Source organism: Neopelma chrysocephalum, unplaced genomic scaffold, assembly GCF_003984885.1.
Source record: "Neopelma chrysocephalum unplaced genomic scaffold, ASM398488v2 Primary Assembly neopelma1_88, whole genome shotgun sequence".
NCBI lineage: Eukaryota > Metazoa > Chordata > Aves > Passeriformes > Pipridae > Neopelma > Neopelma chrysocephalum.
The window spans coordinates 2,065,844-2,083,878 of record NW_020897750.1 but is presented as its reverse complement, the minus strand read 5'-3'; the positions used below and the strand labels follow the sequence as shown (position 1 = coordinate 2,083,878).

At 42.3% G+C, this 18,035-nt stretch overlaps 1 protein-coding gene across 3 annotated transcripts in view; it reads right to left on the bottom strand.

The window, feature by feature from the left end:
• Window positions 1–18,035, bottom strand: part of NR3C2 (nuclear receptor subfamily 3 group C member 2) — a 205,211-nt gene that overhangs the window by 6,935 nt on the left and 180,241 nt on the right. For 2 of the 3 annotated variants that reach the window (XM_027692690.1, XM_027692689.1), the window contains 2 exons: window positions 10,375–10,505; window positions 5,967–6,124 (listed from right to left, as the gene is read on the bottom strand). In XM_027692690.1, coding sequence (XP_027548491.1) covers window positions 5,967–6,124; window positions 10,375–10,505 — 289 coding nt within the window. The remainder of the gene's footprint in view (window positions 1–5,966; window positions 6,125–10,374; window positions 10,506–18,035) is intronic. The other variant, XM_027692691.1, reaches the window with a different exon arrangement.

Sequence of the window (18,035 nt, the reverse complement as noted above, 5' to 3'; positions counted from 1 at the left end):
GAATAATCGCATCCATGTCACCCAGACTGCTGCAAGACATGACAGCTCTTCTGCCAGCAAGTAGATCAGCTGCTCGCTGTAACCCTTCACCACTTCAGTGATTAATTATGAAGCTTTCTCTCATCACTACCCTGCAGAGAGTGTGCTGCACTTAAACATTTTCAAGGCTACAGCAGTCTTAGTAATTCTGAGATTTTTACTTAATCAATCTTTGCATTTGTATGCTGTATTAAGCACCTCTGAGAAATAGGAGTATTAATCAAACGTAATTTTCTGTTATTAGGGCGGGGTTTCCATAAAATGGACTTTCTCACCCATACTGTTCTCCATAATTAAAAAAATGAATCCTTTAATGAAGTCCCTGAAGTTAATACAGTTACAGTGACCTTTGAGAACCTGCAGAATTTTTAGAGCAAAAAGAAGTTATTTTAGTTTGGAAATCTCACCATGCCTCTGCATTTCCAGAAATGGTTAGAACTGTTGGATTTGCAAGGGTGCACATTCCTGTGCTTAGTTTTCTGACTTCAAATTCTCTCAGAATCTCTGAGTGAAGTATGAAAGCCCACAGTCACTTCTCTATCAGGAGTATCTTTGTGATTAAGCCTACTGAGACTGCAATTAAGACAGCACTAGGGTAACAACACAATGCTGAGTAATTTATTCCTATTATTAGCTACAGCTATTACTGTAAGAAACCTCAGTGTTCTCCTTTATATATATATCTTAAAAAAATCATTCCAAAACCTTTCTCTGCCCCTTTCACGAATGGGTCTCTGCCCGCCCAGCTCTTTGCTCACCCAGCAAAGAGACCTCAGTGAGTTTGGGACTATTGTCACTTCCTGCTATTTCCCCTCTGTGCAGTGGATACAAAGCTCCTGCTTCAACAACCAGCTTAAGGAAAACCACTGCCAACCAGGTCTTGATTATTCCCTTACCACTATATTCCTTTTTGCTCCTAGTCCTATGAAAATCCCATTATGTAAATTAATTATTACTCTGAGGACTCACAAATAAAGTTATTCCCCCCTGGGATGGCTCCCAGGCTGATTCTCAGAGATAACTATGTCCTTTGTTGCCCATAGTGGCCAATTCCTAGGTGCCTATGAAATCTTTAACCCAAGAGTAAAACTTTCCACAAATACAGGGAACACAAGGTAAGACCAAGGGATGAAGCCTCTGATCACACCTATGCAGCGTATTTACCTCATGCTAGCAAGGAGTAAAAGGTGGATAAAATGCATATGGATTAGGGACTAACAGTATCTGACCAGAGGAAGTGTGAACCCTGGTTCTGCCTGGACAAATGCATTCCTGATTGAGGAACTGCACTCATGTCTTCGAGTTCTCTTCATAAACATGTGCATGCTGAAACCACAGCACTTGACACCTGGACATGACACAAGGGAACCTGAGTTAAACTCATTTTGTATGCCTGGAGGATGCTTGCAAACCCAGAGCATCACACACCAGTGAAGCATCCTCAGCTCTTGGCCGAGGTACATTTTAAGCCAAGTCTCCCTTGCTCTTCTATCAACAGTAGCAGGGTTCTGCCCTTCTCCAACAAATACCTATTATTAACATGAAGGAAAAAAGATCCAACCATCACAAACAGAGCAAGAAGCCTCTCAGAGTAGCTTCTGTCTACATTAGGGAGCTGGGAATTAATTTCTTACTTAACAGATGCACATTAGCTGCTGCAACACACACCTCGCACACTCCTACATTGCCGCTGCTCTGGTAGGAGCCACACTGGGAGTAGGGACTGGATCTATCCTCTGAATAAACAGAGAAAATGCTCACCCTGAGAATTCAGGCACTGGGACTAAAACAAGGCTCCAAACAGCTCATCATCTGTGGGACACAACTTCAGCAAATCAGTAGCAGAAGTAAGTGCACCCAAAGGTGTCGGTGACAGCCGAGGGGCTCATCTGCAGCTTCCTATCTGCAGGATTAGGCACCTGCAGAGGCACATTTGCATCCAGCACAGCATGCCTTGCAAACCTGCCCCTCGAGGATCCGTGCCCTTCTTCCCACTGTCAGCTTTTTCAGGGAGTGAAATCCTGGAGCTCTCAGCCTATGGAAAGATCTACCTCAGCTATAAAATATTCCCTTCAGGAACCATAAAAAATTAATTATTCAGCAGCATGAGCCTTAAAGAATTTATTTTTGTTTGGCAGAAAATGTCAACAAGCGAATGACAGCGCAGGGTGCTGCCTTGCCAAGACAAGGGGAAGGTTCACATTAGGGTTTAATGTCATGGCATCGAAACAAAAGCCCTCTTCACTCAAAGTCTGTTTAGTATCAGCCAGATTGAAACCAAATTCAGCTTTTGTTCTGCAAACTGCCTAACCATACACTATGGTCTCTATATGAAATGAGGCTTGCCATGCAAGATACAACCCTCCCTGCCAAAGCTAACAGGAGATGCTGAGGAGGATCCAAATGAAGTTTCTGATACCATGTGCAGTACATCTGTTTCTAATGTTCCTGCGTGCTGTTTGTCTGATCCCATAAGGCAGTTCACCTACATCCAAGTGCTGCATATGCATCTCTTCCCAAAATGGCCATGGCCATTCTCGGGCACAAGACTGAAACCTTTATGTTCTGGGTAGAGAGGTGGGTTGCCTTGCTACACTGCGGTTCTTTAACACTTAAGGCTGCTTTGGGAAATGATGCACGTGAGCCAGGCACAGTGGTAAGAAATACAATCACTGCAAGAAGGAAACACGGCATCACTAAATCATTAAGGTTGGAAGAGACCTCAGAGATCATCAAGTCCAACCGCTAACCCAGCACTGCCAGGTCCACCACTAAACCATGTCCATCAGTGCCACATCTGCACGTTTCACTTCCAGGGATGGTATGTTGATTGCCTTGCTGCCCTCAGTGCTCCCAGAAGCTACTCATGCTAGGGTCCAACCACACAATCAATGCTGAGCCACAGCACAATAGCAAGTAAACAGCAACACCCTCCTCCTCTCTGTCACCTCGTGCCGAGGGAGAGGAAGGGCACACTGTGCAACTGGACAGACGCTGTCAGCCCATGCCTGCTGTATCAGCAACCACTGCTTCCACACTGCATCGTGCAAATAAAGAGCATTTTGGTGCAGGGCAGCAGTGACACAGATGCCAGGGCTCCTAAGGGCGAGCACAGGTGTGCACACACACGTGCACTAAACCCTGTTCATCTTGTCTGCTCGGGATGGGTTTCGATCTCTTATATTTCAGTTGCACTTTTGGTGCTTTGAGGCTTTATGGATCATTAAATAAAGTTGCTGATGTTTTAAAATACTTAAGTGCCTAGACCTGGCCTTCTTGAAAATGTCTGTTTTTCCTCAGCTCGGCACTTTCCTACCTGCACATATGTTCACTGCGTGGATGAGTGATTTAGTATACTGAGCAATGTAAAACCATCTTGTTTGGGTTTCTTTTTCTTCCTCATATTATATAAGCCAAGCATACTGTTATTTCCATGCACTTTGTTTCACACAGTCCTCAGAAAGACTACTTAAAAATGAGGTCAATGAAAGCAAGTGTGAAGGTGCAAAGGAGAAGGTTTTTTTATTGTTTGTCGCTACACTCAGGTAAAGAGAATTCCAGGAGTGATGAGAAGCTGCTCTGCTCTGATGGAAAAGCTGTATGCAGCAAGAGGGTTGAGTATGCATGAATTCTGCACCAGTCAGTCCCTTCAGGCTTGCCCTGCAAATGCCAATGCTGTGGCCACAGCAGCATGTAAACATGGAGCCCTCAGCTAGATTGCTCAGCACCAAATATATACTGATCCTCTAAAATTATAATGGAGTAAGTTAAAAATACATAGGTGACAGCTGAAAACACACTCCTCCTGTACTAAGGAACTGAGAAGCATTTGCATTTTACATCAATTGAACGGAGAAATTCTGCACTAACAGGCAGTGGGGAGAGAATAATAATTCTCACTTCTCATTAATATTATTGCTACTCTAAATTTATTCTGATGGATTTCAAAACCAAAAAAGCAAAAAATCAGATTTAAAGAGAAAAAATAAACAAGTGCCTTTGTTGAACAAGTCTCCAGCATCGCCTCTGAAAGGAAGCACTGTTGTGCAGACAACCAGCCTTTTTAACGGAGAATGCTGACAATGAGACTTTCTTTAAAAAGTCCTTTGAAACAAAGTGCTCTATTAAAACAAAAGTAATGTAAAAATAGCTTAATTAAAAATTAAATAAAATGCAGGAGCAGTCTGCTTCCTCTGGTTAGTTCAGCTCCCAATGGTTAATGCTGTGTTTTGGAAAATGTCTGTAGGACACGGTAGCATTCTCAGTAAGTGTGAGCCTGTCATCCAGTCACCTTAACCACACAAACACACCCATTGCAATAACAAATCACGGACACTGCCTATCCTGAAGAGGATTAGAAAACTCCATAAATGCAGGGGTTTGTTATGCTGCCTCCAGGTTCAGATGTGAATTCTTGCAAACAATTTTATCACTGACCCCTTTTCTTTCCACTAAAACACTACAACTTCCTTTGCTGGCACTGAGCAAGTGAAACCTGATCTCTGAAGAATGAGCTATTACTGCAGTACTAATAATACTCTCCCTGCCTCCCACTAAGATTTGCAATGTTTTAATGAACAACAGAACAATATTTGAAAAATAATTCCATATGTACATTCTGTAAACAGACCTCAGGCTCTTATACTGCTTTGACCTGAAGTGCACTGTACTGTACCATCTCCACAAAATGAAATTTAAGTCAAGTACAAAGAAATACATTTATAAGTAGTAGGTTATTCATGCAGTAGGTTTTTCATGCAGAAAAGTTGCTTCTCTGCCCACCCAGGATGGAGTGGGACAGTCTTCCCTTTTGCTGCAGTTTACCAGTTTTTACTGGGAGGTGATCACCGTGCTGCAGGGCTTCAGCCTCCGCTCACAGGAGCCCTCCTCTCGTGTACCCAAACACAACTAAAGGTCACATTCACTGGCCCCAGGAGTCTCCTGGCACTTGCTGCACCGAGGCACAGCTTCAGAGAGGATGGGTGCCAGCCCTGCTGGCCCAGGCAATGGGCTGGTCCCCAGGGCACTCTCAGGGGGCAGTGGGAAAACCCCTCAGCTTGGGGAGACCTGAGCAGCACAGAGTCCTGCTGCTGCTCAAAGCACCTGGAAAGGTAAATCTTCGCCCTTACCATTATACTGGCTAGAACCAGGTTGCTCCCTACTAATCAGCTCAACATTATGGATACCCCTTCTGAAATCACGAGCTGGTTCCGTGCATCTACCACAGCCCCTCAGAGTCACTCTGGGCATCAACAGCTGGGGTGCTTTGAGACTAAAGCTCTCATTTCCCATGTCATTCACCACATCTCACACCTGGCACATGTAAAACAAGCACCTCACACCGGAATGAGCAGAGTAGAAATAACCTAACAAGGAATCTTATACTTGAAAAACTTAAATAAAGCTTAAAATACCCAAGATGGCTTCAAGATCTTAATACACCTTTTAAAGTCATCATTATTACAATCCCAGCTGTAAAAGATGACTAAATTAAATCAACATTTATTAGCACATCAGGCACGTAAGATGCGTGACACTAATCCGGCACCTTTCTCTGGGAAGCGACTCACGGATACTCCATGTGGCGCACTCGCGCTGTGTCCAAGAGGATCACAGCTCACGTCACCTCTCCTGTTGCAGAGCCTGTGGCCCCACTAACAGCTCTGACCTTATGTGAATCATTGGAGAAACACACCACCATTTAACTTAGGAGAAGGCATCAGGACCCAGCCCTTAATGACTTATATATTCTTATTTTACTTGGCACTTGTCCTTAAATTCGTCTAACAACTTCTCTTAGATGTTCCTTTAAAAAGAATTTCACTTTTTTCTCCCTTATCAGTTAACAAAATTAAAGACTACTGGTTTACTGTAATGGAGAGATTTTTTGCTTAACTTTTCTGCACTCCCTGAGGAGTTATACTTACATCATGCATGGAGTCAAGAAGTTTAGTCAGTTGGTAGAATCTCTGCCAGCTTTGCCCAGAGTTACTTGGACATTTAGTTACCATCTTCTTTAGTTCTTTAATGTAATTTGCCCTCATTTCTTCAAATGCAGCTTGGCTTTTGAGACCATCCTTGGGAACTGTCATTGAAAAGACAGTCTTAAATTAATATTAACTGCATTGCTTATTCTTTTGATGTGCATACTTAAACAGTTACACAAGTTAATGGATGAAGGAATTAAATCTTTAAGCGAAGTCCATAATTTAATAGACACTGGTAAGGGAGCAACAACATCACACAGATTTTCAAGCGATTCAGGCATCCTCTCCAGATGTGTGATTGCAGAAGCTGTGGCAGAGGACAAGATAATATCTCAGAAATATGACACATGCTAACCTTATGTCTGAACTGTTTTTAATACAATCCAACCACATAAAAAAAGGCAGATGGATCAAGGGTATTTTTCTTAAAGTTGAAGACGTGATTTATCATTCTTGAATGATTCCCCACACTTGGCAGAGGAGGAGAAAGTACAGAACTACAGCTGTTATCTGCAGAAATGCTAGACCAAGTGACACATTTTTAAGCCATCAAGTAAGATCTAAAATTTCTTTGAATGTTAGCAAGCATCTGTGTACCACCTAGAACAAACAGAACCATTATTCTGCACAGAACAGAAGACTGTTTTCCAAACAGGCATCCTGACCCAGTGTTTGACCACAACATACAGTTGCAAGCATTTGTAGTGTCCTAATAAAGTTTCCATCTGCCAGAGGGAGATGGAATCAGGATCAGGGAATCATCATTTCACAGAAGGGCTAAAAGTAGAGTTTTCTGATACTTTTTACTGTGACTGATGTCAGCAAGGCTAATTACAAAAGCAAATACACCGTTTCTTTACAGGCTGCAAATACTGTTGCACTCCAGCATGTTCTGCCCCAAACAGAAATGGCTTATTAGGATCAGATCCCTATGAAAATCCCAAAGAGGTTATTTATAACATTACTCAATGTGTTCTGGTGTTTAGTATCTGAATTGGTTGAACACTGCTTGACCATGGAATGTTTTTTTCTCTGTATCTCCCAATGGTAGTCCACTGAAAGAAAATAAAATACTACACCGTAACAGGAATGAGTTTACTTCCTAAGCAAGCCAGAAAACTCATGTCAGAATAAGCTAAATGGGAAATTATCTATTAAAAAAGCAAAGAAAAAAAAGGTGATCTTCCAATTTAGCTTACCCTGACTTAAAATCTTGATAGAAATCGTCTTGTTCATCCATTCCTTCTCTTTGCGATCCCATTAACTGCCCTCTATCCCACTGAAACCACATTATAAGCATGTAACAACCACCCAAATAGCTCCAGAGTTGAAGCTTTAAGAAAAAGCATCAATATCTCCCAGATCAATTTAGCAATGCAAAACAAGGAGGAGCTGTACCACCATAAGAACAGCGATGACTTGAGACCACCAAGTGCTGGAAGGGGGCACAAGGAAGAATCTTTAGAAAAAGCCTAGGAGATAATACACCATTCTGACTACTTCTTGGTAAATATTATATGTTTATATTATATAATCACAATATAAACACTGTATATTCATATTAAATGAACATAATATTTAATTTTTAAATTGTAGATGCAAACAGCTGACAGATAAAAGAAACTGTCTGGAACAAATCTATACATTCAGTTCAAGTTGGATGAATACAGAGGCACCCATCAAGACGACTAAAGCCAACAGGGCATGCTGTGGCCCTTACACAAATCTACATGGGCTTTATAGTTCCTTTAATATTTGCAGGCCTGTATTCCTACATCCTGCTTAAAGACTGTCAGAGCCACTCTTTCTTTGTCTACTACTATGTATTTTACTGTTCTGTCTGAAAATTATTATACCATCACCCCAGCCAGATTATTAAGAAAGAAAGAAAGACCACAAATAAAGAGAACTCAAGCAAAACATGAAATTCTGGAGGTTTGCCCAGTGTTTCTGATTTTACTTATTAAATGCAGCAATGCTGCTGGCAAGCTCCCAAAATCTATGGTCTGTGGAAAGCAAGAAAACAATTGAGTTGTAATGTGTGGTTTCTTCCACATGTAAATGGAGTGAAACTTCCTTGATGTGGTTGTCATGAAAGTTTCAGAATAACCTGTACTGTGCTCATCACACGATTCAATTAAAAAAAATTAAATGAAAACAAACCTGGTGTTTTCTGTCATAAGACTGTACCAAGGTGCAATCATTCAAAAACAGGTTTGCTGCCCTTCACATGACACTTTCTGGGTTTTGTTACTGTCTTCATTTCCATTTCATTCTTCTCTCTCTCTCATAAATATCCTGATTCTCTCAAAACAAACTATTTTTAGCAGGTTTTCTAGTGACCGTGGTGTGTGTTTCAAAGGGACCCAGCTCACTGATGTTAATTGGCCAGGCTGATCTCGCCTAACAGATTCTTGCAATAACTCATTAGTTTATATTCTCAAGAGGGTAGAATAATAAATACCTAGCTTAAAGACACTTTGCTACATTTTTAGAATGCCTTCAGGTTCTTTTTCTAAAGATTCTCCCCCTTTAGGGTTGATTAAAAAGTTGCAGAGGCAGATCTCCAATCCAGACACTCTCTCAGGAACGTTTTGGGAGCCAACCCCCCTGAGCACATCCACGTTAAGCACTGCTAGTTGCTTCTGAAAAGACCCTGAGTGGCAATCTTTAAAAAAGCCCACTTACCCCTCAGGGCAACCCTGCAGTGTATCAACTCCCCACTGTTCCCGTTTCACTGGCAGACCATCTCCTCCACCCCTCGGTGGAGTGGGACCTGGAGGTCAGGTTCTGTGGGCCAGGACAGAAAGTGCTCCCCAACCAGCAGTGTCTCTCCCCATCCCAGCAAGCTGGAACAGCTTCAATTAGAAGGAGGGAGGGAGACAGCTGGGCCCAAAAAACTTACAGCTCAAGGAGGTTTCTGTTAGCTGATGCAAATCCCTTCCAGCATGGACAGGAACTGCAGTTTCACAACCTCCCTCAAGGGCAGGTACTTTAACCACAGAACTACCAGCTCGATGGGATAGGCAAAAGGCACTGCAGGGAGGGAGGAAGTGCCCATCCCAGCACCTCACCCGAAGGGGTGGCCACTCAGCTTTGCTGGATGCTGCAAATCCCTTTGTAGGCACCAAATTGTTCCTGCAGCCAACATGCCCATGCCATGGATGGGGTCTCGGGAGGCTCCTGGGTGCCTAAATCTGCCACTACACCCGTCTGCTCTGGTCTCTAGTGGTTTCAGCAATGGGCACCGGCCAGTGCTGCACAACTCATGCCTCCCGCTTGCCATTTGCTTCTTCCCTCATCTCTGGCAGCAGGTGATGGGAGAAGGCAGCGGGACCTCAGAGGGCTCCACTCACCACCAAACAGGGAGATGCTCTGTGCAACATGAGCCCTGGCAGCCCCTGGCCCCCGGGTCCTGCTGCTGACAGCTTGTGAATGAAGGCCAGAATAAGCCAGAATAAGCGCAGCGGCCCCTTTGATCTCCCGCTGCTCCTCCTCTCCTCCAGCCTCCTACTGCCGGGGGAATTCTTCCCTGGTGAGTTCACTGAAGTGACATCACGAACGCCTGCCCATCAAACTGATGCGTTAGGTCATCGTGATGTCACCAAGTGGATCCCACAAAAAGGAACATGATTCTACAGAGAAAAGTTTGTTTATAAGTAACTGGCTTTTTCATCAAGACTGATGGAAAAGCAATGTACTAATTGCCTGTATATTTGTATAATTGTACTGGGACGGGAGTTTTTCAATATTTTCAGTAAGATAAGACCAAGAGACATGCTAATTACTACACAGTGCTGTAACAAACACCAAGATGTAATTTTGTATCTTAAAACTCCAAGCAGGACACTCAAGAAAAAATAAAGCAGGCACTGTCATTTGTTAAACTTTCAGAAGCCTGTAGAAGAGCTTACCATTCTAAAATCACTTGGCATTACAAAATCACCTGCTCTGCCGTACTGGTAATGCACATCTTTCGATCTTGAAGGTAATGTAAAGTCAGCTAAACTTTGGTGGCTTTGAATGTTGAGCAGGGATTTTCCCTCAGTCCCCACAGCCGTAGCACTTTCTTGGCATGTCTGGTCTACTCATGTGGTTCCCCAAAGGAGCAGAGGGGAAAAGTCCCGTGCCTGTCCACTCCTGTCCCTCCAACGTGCATCCCACATTCAAATTGCAAAGACACTTTCCGTGCTAACTGCAGATAAACCCCAAGACATAAACCCAGGCTTATTCCTGCAGCCCAGCTGGAAACAGTTCGGCTCTTTTATCACATAAGTTAAAATCACGGCATCTCTCTGTGAACTGGAATATTTTCAAGTATACCCATGTAACCACAAATCCAACTTACCTGTACTTAACAGCAGCAAAACTTTCATTATAGTGTACTCCTCAAAGCTAAGCTGCAAGCGGACAAACTGCAGACTGATCTGGTGCATCCCCTGGCACAGTTCAAACATCGCAGACTGGCGCATCCGCTCCCTGCAAAGAAAGAGAAACAAAATCCAGAGGATAAATATGGGAGAGCACAACACGCGTGGGGGAGGCCACGCACGAGGAAAGCGAGATGCGACCTAGAAACCAAGCGCTGATCACACAAAGGTCAGGAGGAGACAACGTAAAGGAGCTGAGGAACACGGAGCAGAAGCTGGAGCCCTGCCATTCCCGGAGGGCTGCCTGGTCCCCGTGCCCCCACAGTGCCTGTGAACTTTGGGAGTTCCGGGCATCACCTTGCTCCTACACCATGTGCAATGGCACAGGAGTTCACTTCACTACCCAGCAGATCAGAGGTAACATTAACATCCACTCCCCTAAAAGGAATAGCAACAAATGCAATTTGAGTTTTATACATTGTTGAAGTCAATGAACTGGCAAAAATGCTTTAAAATGTATTTGAATTCTCAGTGTTTGTGCAGCTCTGCCCTGGCTGATGGAAACATGCCTGCTAAAGAGGTCAGAAGTGGTGCAACAGAGGAACCTACATCCAGTGCATACATGTTCTAAATGATACACTCTCCCATCAGTTGACATATCTTGCTCAAATTGAACAAATTGAAATATTCAGAAAAAATGGGTATTTTTTTTCCAAAATAATAATCTAAAATAATCTGGAATAAAGGAGTATGTAAGACAAGAAAATAATTTATTAACACAGACTTTTGCCTGTTAAATCACAAAATAATTAGGATACATGACTTGTATCCAGGTAACTTTTTTTTTCTTTAAATGTATTTTCATGAATTTAGTTTCAGATCTCATCTCTCTTCTCTGACATAATCCTAGGCTAACCTATCCTGACAAAGTTTCAGGCAGAATTAGTTAGAATTTGCTAAAATTCTAAAGCTGCTATCCCAAACCACAACAACTACAGCAATCAGTCAATGAGAATTGCCCATCTCAGCTGAAACTGTGATACATACATATCTATCTATCTATCTATCTATCTATCTGTCCGGGTACTTAGATGAAGTGCTATAATTGTTCATTGACCACTACTTTTTTTTTTAATTGCTCAAAACCAATTGTCTATATTCTAACATTTTTTTCACATAATTGGGGAATTGGATGGAATTGGATGAAGTTCAGCTCATTATTTTAACCAAGCAACTGCCTTTTCAAATATACAAATTGGCTGGTGAAAGAGAAGAATCATACTGTGTGCAAACAAAGACTGACATAATCTTCCTGGTGTTTCATTTCACTACTGCCAGAGCAGATTTTATTTTCCTCCTTAATACTAATAAAGTGGACTCCCCATTGTTATATGGGTTCTGCACTTTTACTCTGCTCCACCCTTTTCTTGAGACTAAGAACTTCCAGCTTTTTTTTTTTTTGTAATTTAATATAGTAGCTGTAATGCCATATGTACTTGTTTTTATTATGCATCATGGACTGCACAGAAGAAAATGAATAGAAAATAGTCTTTGAATGCTTTGGATGCTGGCCGAAATGCCACTTGGTGCTCTGTTTGAGAGATTGGATGCACACAAGCCCAGAGTGCTGCAGAGGACTTACGGACGTCTCAGTGCCCGTGGTGTCATATAAACAGAGTGACCCAGAGTAACTGGCACTGGATGGACCAGAAAAGGATTTGCAAAATTAAAGGACACCAGATACACATAAAATGGGCATTTCTGAAGCTGCTGTGCCCAGGGTCCTGCTCCAGCCCCAGGTCTGCTGAGGGTTGTGGGCACAGCAGCACCTGGATCTCTCATGGTGTGTGGAAGTGCCCTTAGGATGGAGGGCCAGTGCGCCAGGGATGGGGGCTCCTTCTCACTTGGCCACTGCATGACACAGCCCACCCCCCACTGGGGACATTCCCCTAAACCAGCCCCAGGTCCTCCTGCCTGACAGGTTGTTATTGCCCAGAGACCAAATGGCTGCAGCCACCTCTGAGCTGACCCCAAAGACAGCTGGGGAAAAGGGCCCTGAAAAACCCCAGAGAGTCATCTCCCTCCTGCTCCTCCTTCTTCCCTCCCTCTTCTCAGACTTACTAAATCCAGATATAGGACATAGGTAAAGGTGGCTTTTAACTGACCTCTCCCAGGAGGTTAAGAGTGATACATACTGAAGTCGAAAGGCAAATGATTAATAATGAATGCTTGTATTTTAAAAAATAAATTTTAAGGTATATCTCAGACTGCCAAAGACAGAAGGATTCAAAATAAGAACAGTCTATTACATCCATCATTACTCTTGCAGGACACCAGGGTTAGTTTCTCCAGCCTCAGAACACAAAGCTGCTGCCACTATCCCTGTCTGTGTTTGACCTCCACAAAGAGGAGAAGCGCCAGACCTTTCATCAGATACCACAAGCCATACAGCAAATAAAATGAAACATTTTGATGCTTTGTCTCAGATTTCTCATGCTTTCACTAAACAGTGTAGCTAAACAGTCTCTGTGAGAGCCAACATAAAAGTATTCTGACTCAAAACCTTTTTTTATATTGCATTGCACTTTTTTTGACATTTTACTTTTTCTACCTTATGTTTTTCTTTGCACTTGTTTTGCTTTTATATGATTGCCTAGATAGAAGAATTTCAGTAATAGGGTTTTTTGGCGAGCTATTTTTCTGTCTACCTTTAAAATATTCAGTCTTTCATCTACTTACAAATATTGATCTCTAGGTTACCCTCAAGGAAAACCTGATGGCATTATTAGTAGTGAGATAAAATTATACACAGAACAAGTTACTTTGTGGTTTGTTTAATGTACAGCAAACTTGTAATTTCAAATCAGTTTCCCTCCTGAAAAATCAATTCAGTTGATTTATTACTTATTTCCAAATTATTACTAACTACAAATTATGTTAGTTAATTCATGACTCTGTTTAAGGCAAAATAAGCATTTTGTGGGAGTTCACAGTTCTCAACTTTGCATTTGATTTTTAACCCACACTGTGTAAAATAAGAGGGTACAGAGCTTTTGAAAAATTCAGATGCTGACATCACAGATACCCCAATACCATGAGAGTAACAACAAAAATAAAGCAATAGAATATGTTAAAAGAGAAGCGGCACCGAGAAATTAAGGGATGTCAACATAACATGAACAAAGTTATATCTTCCTTCCCAAATGCATCATCTAAGAATAAATATCATCAAGTCATCACAAATGCCATTACCATCACAGGGAAAAACTAAAACAATCTTATATGTTGTCTTCCCCATTACCTTTTTTTTTAAAAAAAAAAGAGGAGAGGAAAAAGAAAAAGGCAAAACCCAACCAACCAAACCCAGTCCTACCTTTGACACAACATCTAAACTTCTCAACATCGAAAACAGAGAATATGAAGACCTGGAATATAAGGGGATGTATCTTTATGGGGACATTTAAGAAGGTAAGTACATTTAAGTAATAAAAGGCATGGAGCCAAAGCTCTGAATCCGCTACGTGGATACGCATTCAAAAGTGGTGTCATTAGCTCAGTTTAGCTTAATCCTCCTTCATAATAATACGCTTTAAACTTTACACCTTAAGTTAATCCATCTTAAGTTCCCCGAGTGTCTCCTTACAGGCTTAATTTAATGCCTGGCTCACATTCTGTCTGACCTTTCCTGCAGCCCTGTGGATGGGCAGAGCAGCTGCCACTAGCCCAATGCCCCCAGTTACTGCTCTGCCCAATTCCCACCTGTGCCTGCACAGCCTCTCTGACCACGGGAACCTTGTGTTAACTGGTCACTGATTTGCTCATCACATCCCCACTGCTGCTGCGTTTTCCCCCTTTCCCTCAGGAGGAGACAAGGTGGGCACTTCTGCTGGCAAAGCCCTCCAAGGCACCTCCACCTTGGTGGGAAGAGAGGTTTTGTTCCTGCTGTTGGGTTTCTCTCCACGAACTGCACCAGACATGTTCCTAGTTGAGAGACTCTCTCATACTTTCCCTGGTCTTTTTTTCTCCCCACTTCATCTGGGATCTTCCCCTCACCCCGTGGGAACTTTACGTCCTTATCTCTCTCATTTCTACCATCCTTGTTCCCAAATGTGACTCCAGATCTCCAATCCTCCTTTCATGGGCAGGCTGCATGGAGACCAGCTCCGCCTGTTTCGTTCTCAAGATGTAACCACTGAGAACTGAATACATGGATGAAAAAGTGGCAAACCAACCCAGCTCCTCCTGCTCCTCCGCTCTGTGGATGTAGCCATCCTTTTACACTGGGGCGAATGACGAGACAAACAGCTTGAGCACCTGGCTGGTATGGAACTGATGACCCACATCACCAAGGGATGAGCCACTCAACTACAACAGATACGTAAGGAGTTGAGCAGTCACAATGTGAGAGGACGGAAGGTTTGAGGAAACTATTTAAGACAAGGCATCCTAAATACCAAACCAGTCTTATATCTCATTAATACCCTTATGTGACCTCCATGGAAACCAAATAGCCACATCAAAAACTGTGAAACTAAAGGCATGCTGAATAGAAACAACTTGCTATGACTATGCTATGAAGTCATCACAAAGTCTAGTATCGTAAATCTCCTTGTGGAGGGCGGAAACTGCAACTCCACTGACCGTAACCAAGAAGAGGAACCCACGCATCAAGAAATATTCACTGACAGGCGAAACTCAGCCCCAAACCAAACGTGATACCATATTTTATTTACTTTTTCATGGATACTATTCAAAGCTGCAGCACAAGGCATCTTCTTAAATTAGACAGGGAAGTGAAGAAAGGGAAAGCTGTGGTGGGTGTGTTGAAGTTTCATCAGGACTTAAGTGGCTTGTTGATAATCCCAAGAAAAAATGAGCCAAGTCATCCCCTTTCACAGCACTTCAGAGGAACAAACATGCAGCTGACTTAGTCCCTTGGCCTCTGCAGCTCAAAAGACTGAGGAGAAGACCAAGCAAGATTTGTAGCAAAAATCTGATGTCAACGATATTTTTTGTGTTTTCTGTTTTTACACTTTTTACCACTGTAAGAACCAATTTTATAACCAAAAAAATCTGTATCCATTTGAAGGTTGCCCAGCACTTTAATTATTTCAGGGAAATTCATCAAGCACATGATACCGTAAGAAAACCAAAACAAATAACCAATCAAACAAATGCAACCCAACAACAAAACCTGCCAAAGGCCTGAAGGTCAAAACTTGTTTGGAACCCTCAGAAAACAAGTTATGCTTTCCCCCATGCCAGAAGAAGTCAGTTTGAACTTGGCAGAGAGAGGAGCAAAACATCACCAGACACCTTGAGGGCAAGGCAGAGATGCTGTGGATAAAGAGGGAAAAATAGCAGGGACATGGGATCACAGCATCCCTTGTTCAGCTGCTCAAACCATCTAATCAGAAAAGCCCTTGGCCTGAATTATCTTACCTGCCTTGAGAGGGCTTCTTTGACTGGAAAAAGTTTTGAGGTTCTTGGGGAAAGAAAAAAAAAAATAGACATATTACTTTCACAACAATTTACTGTTTCTTGAGGGAGTATTATACTTCAACAGCTCCAACAGGGGCAACAGACACCACCTAGAATAAAACTGAACCAATTCTTCCATGCAAAGGGGCAGTCCCTGCACTGCTGCATGCTCAGCAGCATTGGGACACACTGTGCATTACTCTGCTCAATGGACTGTACACAGACACCTGTTTCCCATCTTGAAGCCATTATAAATGCAACCAAAGTCAGCAGTACTGGAGCAGCTTCATTAAGTTATTGCACTGATCAAAATCCAAGCAAAAAAACATGCAGAATTCAGGGAAAATTCAATTATGACTTTTCATTCAGTACTTATTTCTTATTCAGCACTTTCTAATCTCTGCTTACTCTGCAAGCCATGGCAGAAAGAGACAAAACATACTCCCTTTAACACATTGCCTTCAACTCTTTAAAGCAAAACTTTAGAGTAATTTCCTTCCAGGAAGGCAAAAATACCTGTTACCTTGCAGCAATGGCAAATGCGGGCACTCGAGCCCGTTGAAATTCATGGCAGTTCTGTCATCAGTTTCTACTGGAGAGAAATTTGGGTGACGTCCATTTTCCCTGCAACTTGTCAGTAAGCCATTAGAAATAAATACCCCATCTTTGGCACCACTAGCAACCTCTCTTCCTCCTGATAAGGATCATTTAATCCCACAAGCTTCTCCTCAGGTGACAGGGCTGCTGCAGACTGAGGGGTGAGTACCTGGGAGCACCGGCACTACAGGTCACAAGGTCACTACAATGACCTTGGCAGGAGAACCTGCCAAATCCAGGACAAAACAGGCACTGGACTTAAGACCACCAATGCTGAACACTGACAGTCAGACAAGGAGGATCACTTCATATTAAAACAGATCTGCAGACATGAGCTAGTATTTTGTGGGCTTTAGCCACCCAAGCAACTGGCAATTTTTAAACTCAACTTGGCAATTTTAAACTGAACTTAAAGGAGTCAAATCTGAAAATTAGCTTTCTCCCAAGAAAATCCTCATGGTGATTCCTAGAGAATACCATCTCAGATAACTAAGAAATTTAGAGCTGCTTTAAAAGTTTCAGCCAAGTGTCCTCCTGTTATATGCCTATCAACAAAGGAATTGGCAACAGCCCATGGATAATGATTGCCAAAGGAGAGTTTCAGCTCGCAATCTCTAACAGAGAACTTGTGCTAAAATCCAACTTAATAATCACCAAGTTATGCAACCCTAAAATCCTAAGCACATCAACAGCAAAAAAACCCCCAAGTATCTGCTGGTATTAACAGTTAATTATGCAGTTAGCTGAATGCTGATACCAAATACTCTCTTTTGATTTGCATTTGCATTTCAAAAGAGACAAACCACAATTTTAATTAGAAAATACATAATTATGCCTTTACCAAAAAGCTTTTTCAATACCACATTCAATAATAAGTGATGAAAATGTACACATGACAATAAATACTCTGTTTTAAAGTTCATCAGAGAAAGGTACTGACAGCCAGAAAAGGTGTTCATCACGTATTGTTTTATACATCCATTCTGCCAGGGCTCATTGCCACTTGCAGTGGTTCATCAACAAAATTACTGCTATATTCTACATGCAGAGGCAATTCCCCTCTTATGCCAACAATGCCTCAAAAATCAAGACTTTACTCATGCTGTCACATAGAGCCTGGCATTTTCTGGAAGTCAACTGAGGCATGTCTTCATCTCATACCAGTCTAGAAAAATGACTTCCTAATTTTTCTTTAAATCACATTTAACTCTACAGAGGAAGTAGCAAATCAAAGCATGTGAAAGGCATTTGGAGATGCCAGCAAATAGCTCATTGATGTGTAGAAAGATTAACGCGGCACCATGTTCAGACAGACACTTGCAAGGAACAAACCCCTATCCTATCCCTCCCAGCCAAGGACCTCGAGAGAAGTGAAAAGAAACCCTCCCAAAGTGCTTGTGGATGTCCCAAAATCATGCTGAGACAATATTAAGAGAGCATAATTATGCCATGTTAAATGTAAAATCATTGGGCAAGTCTTCATGTTAAAGTCATAAAAAGTAACAGTCAAATCCTTTTGAACACATCACAAGCTGGAAACCTGCCAGAACATTCACTGGGC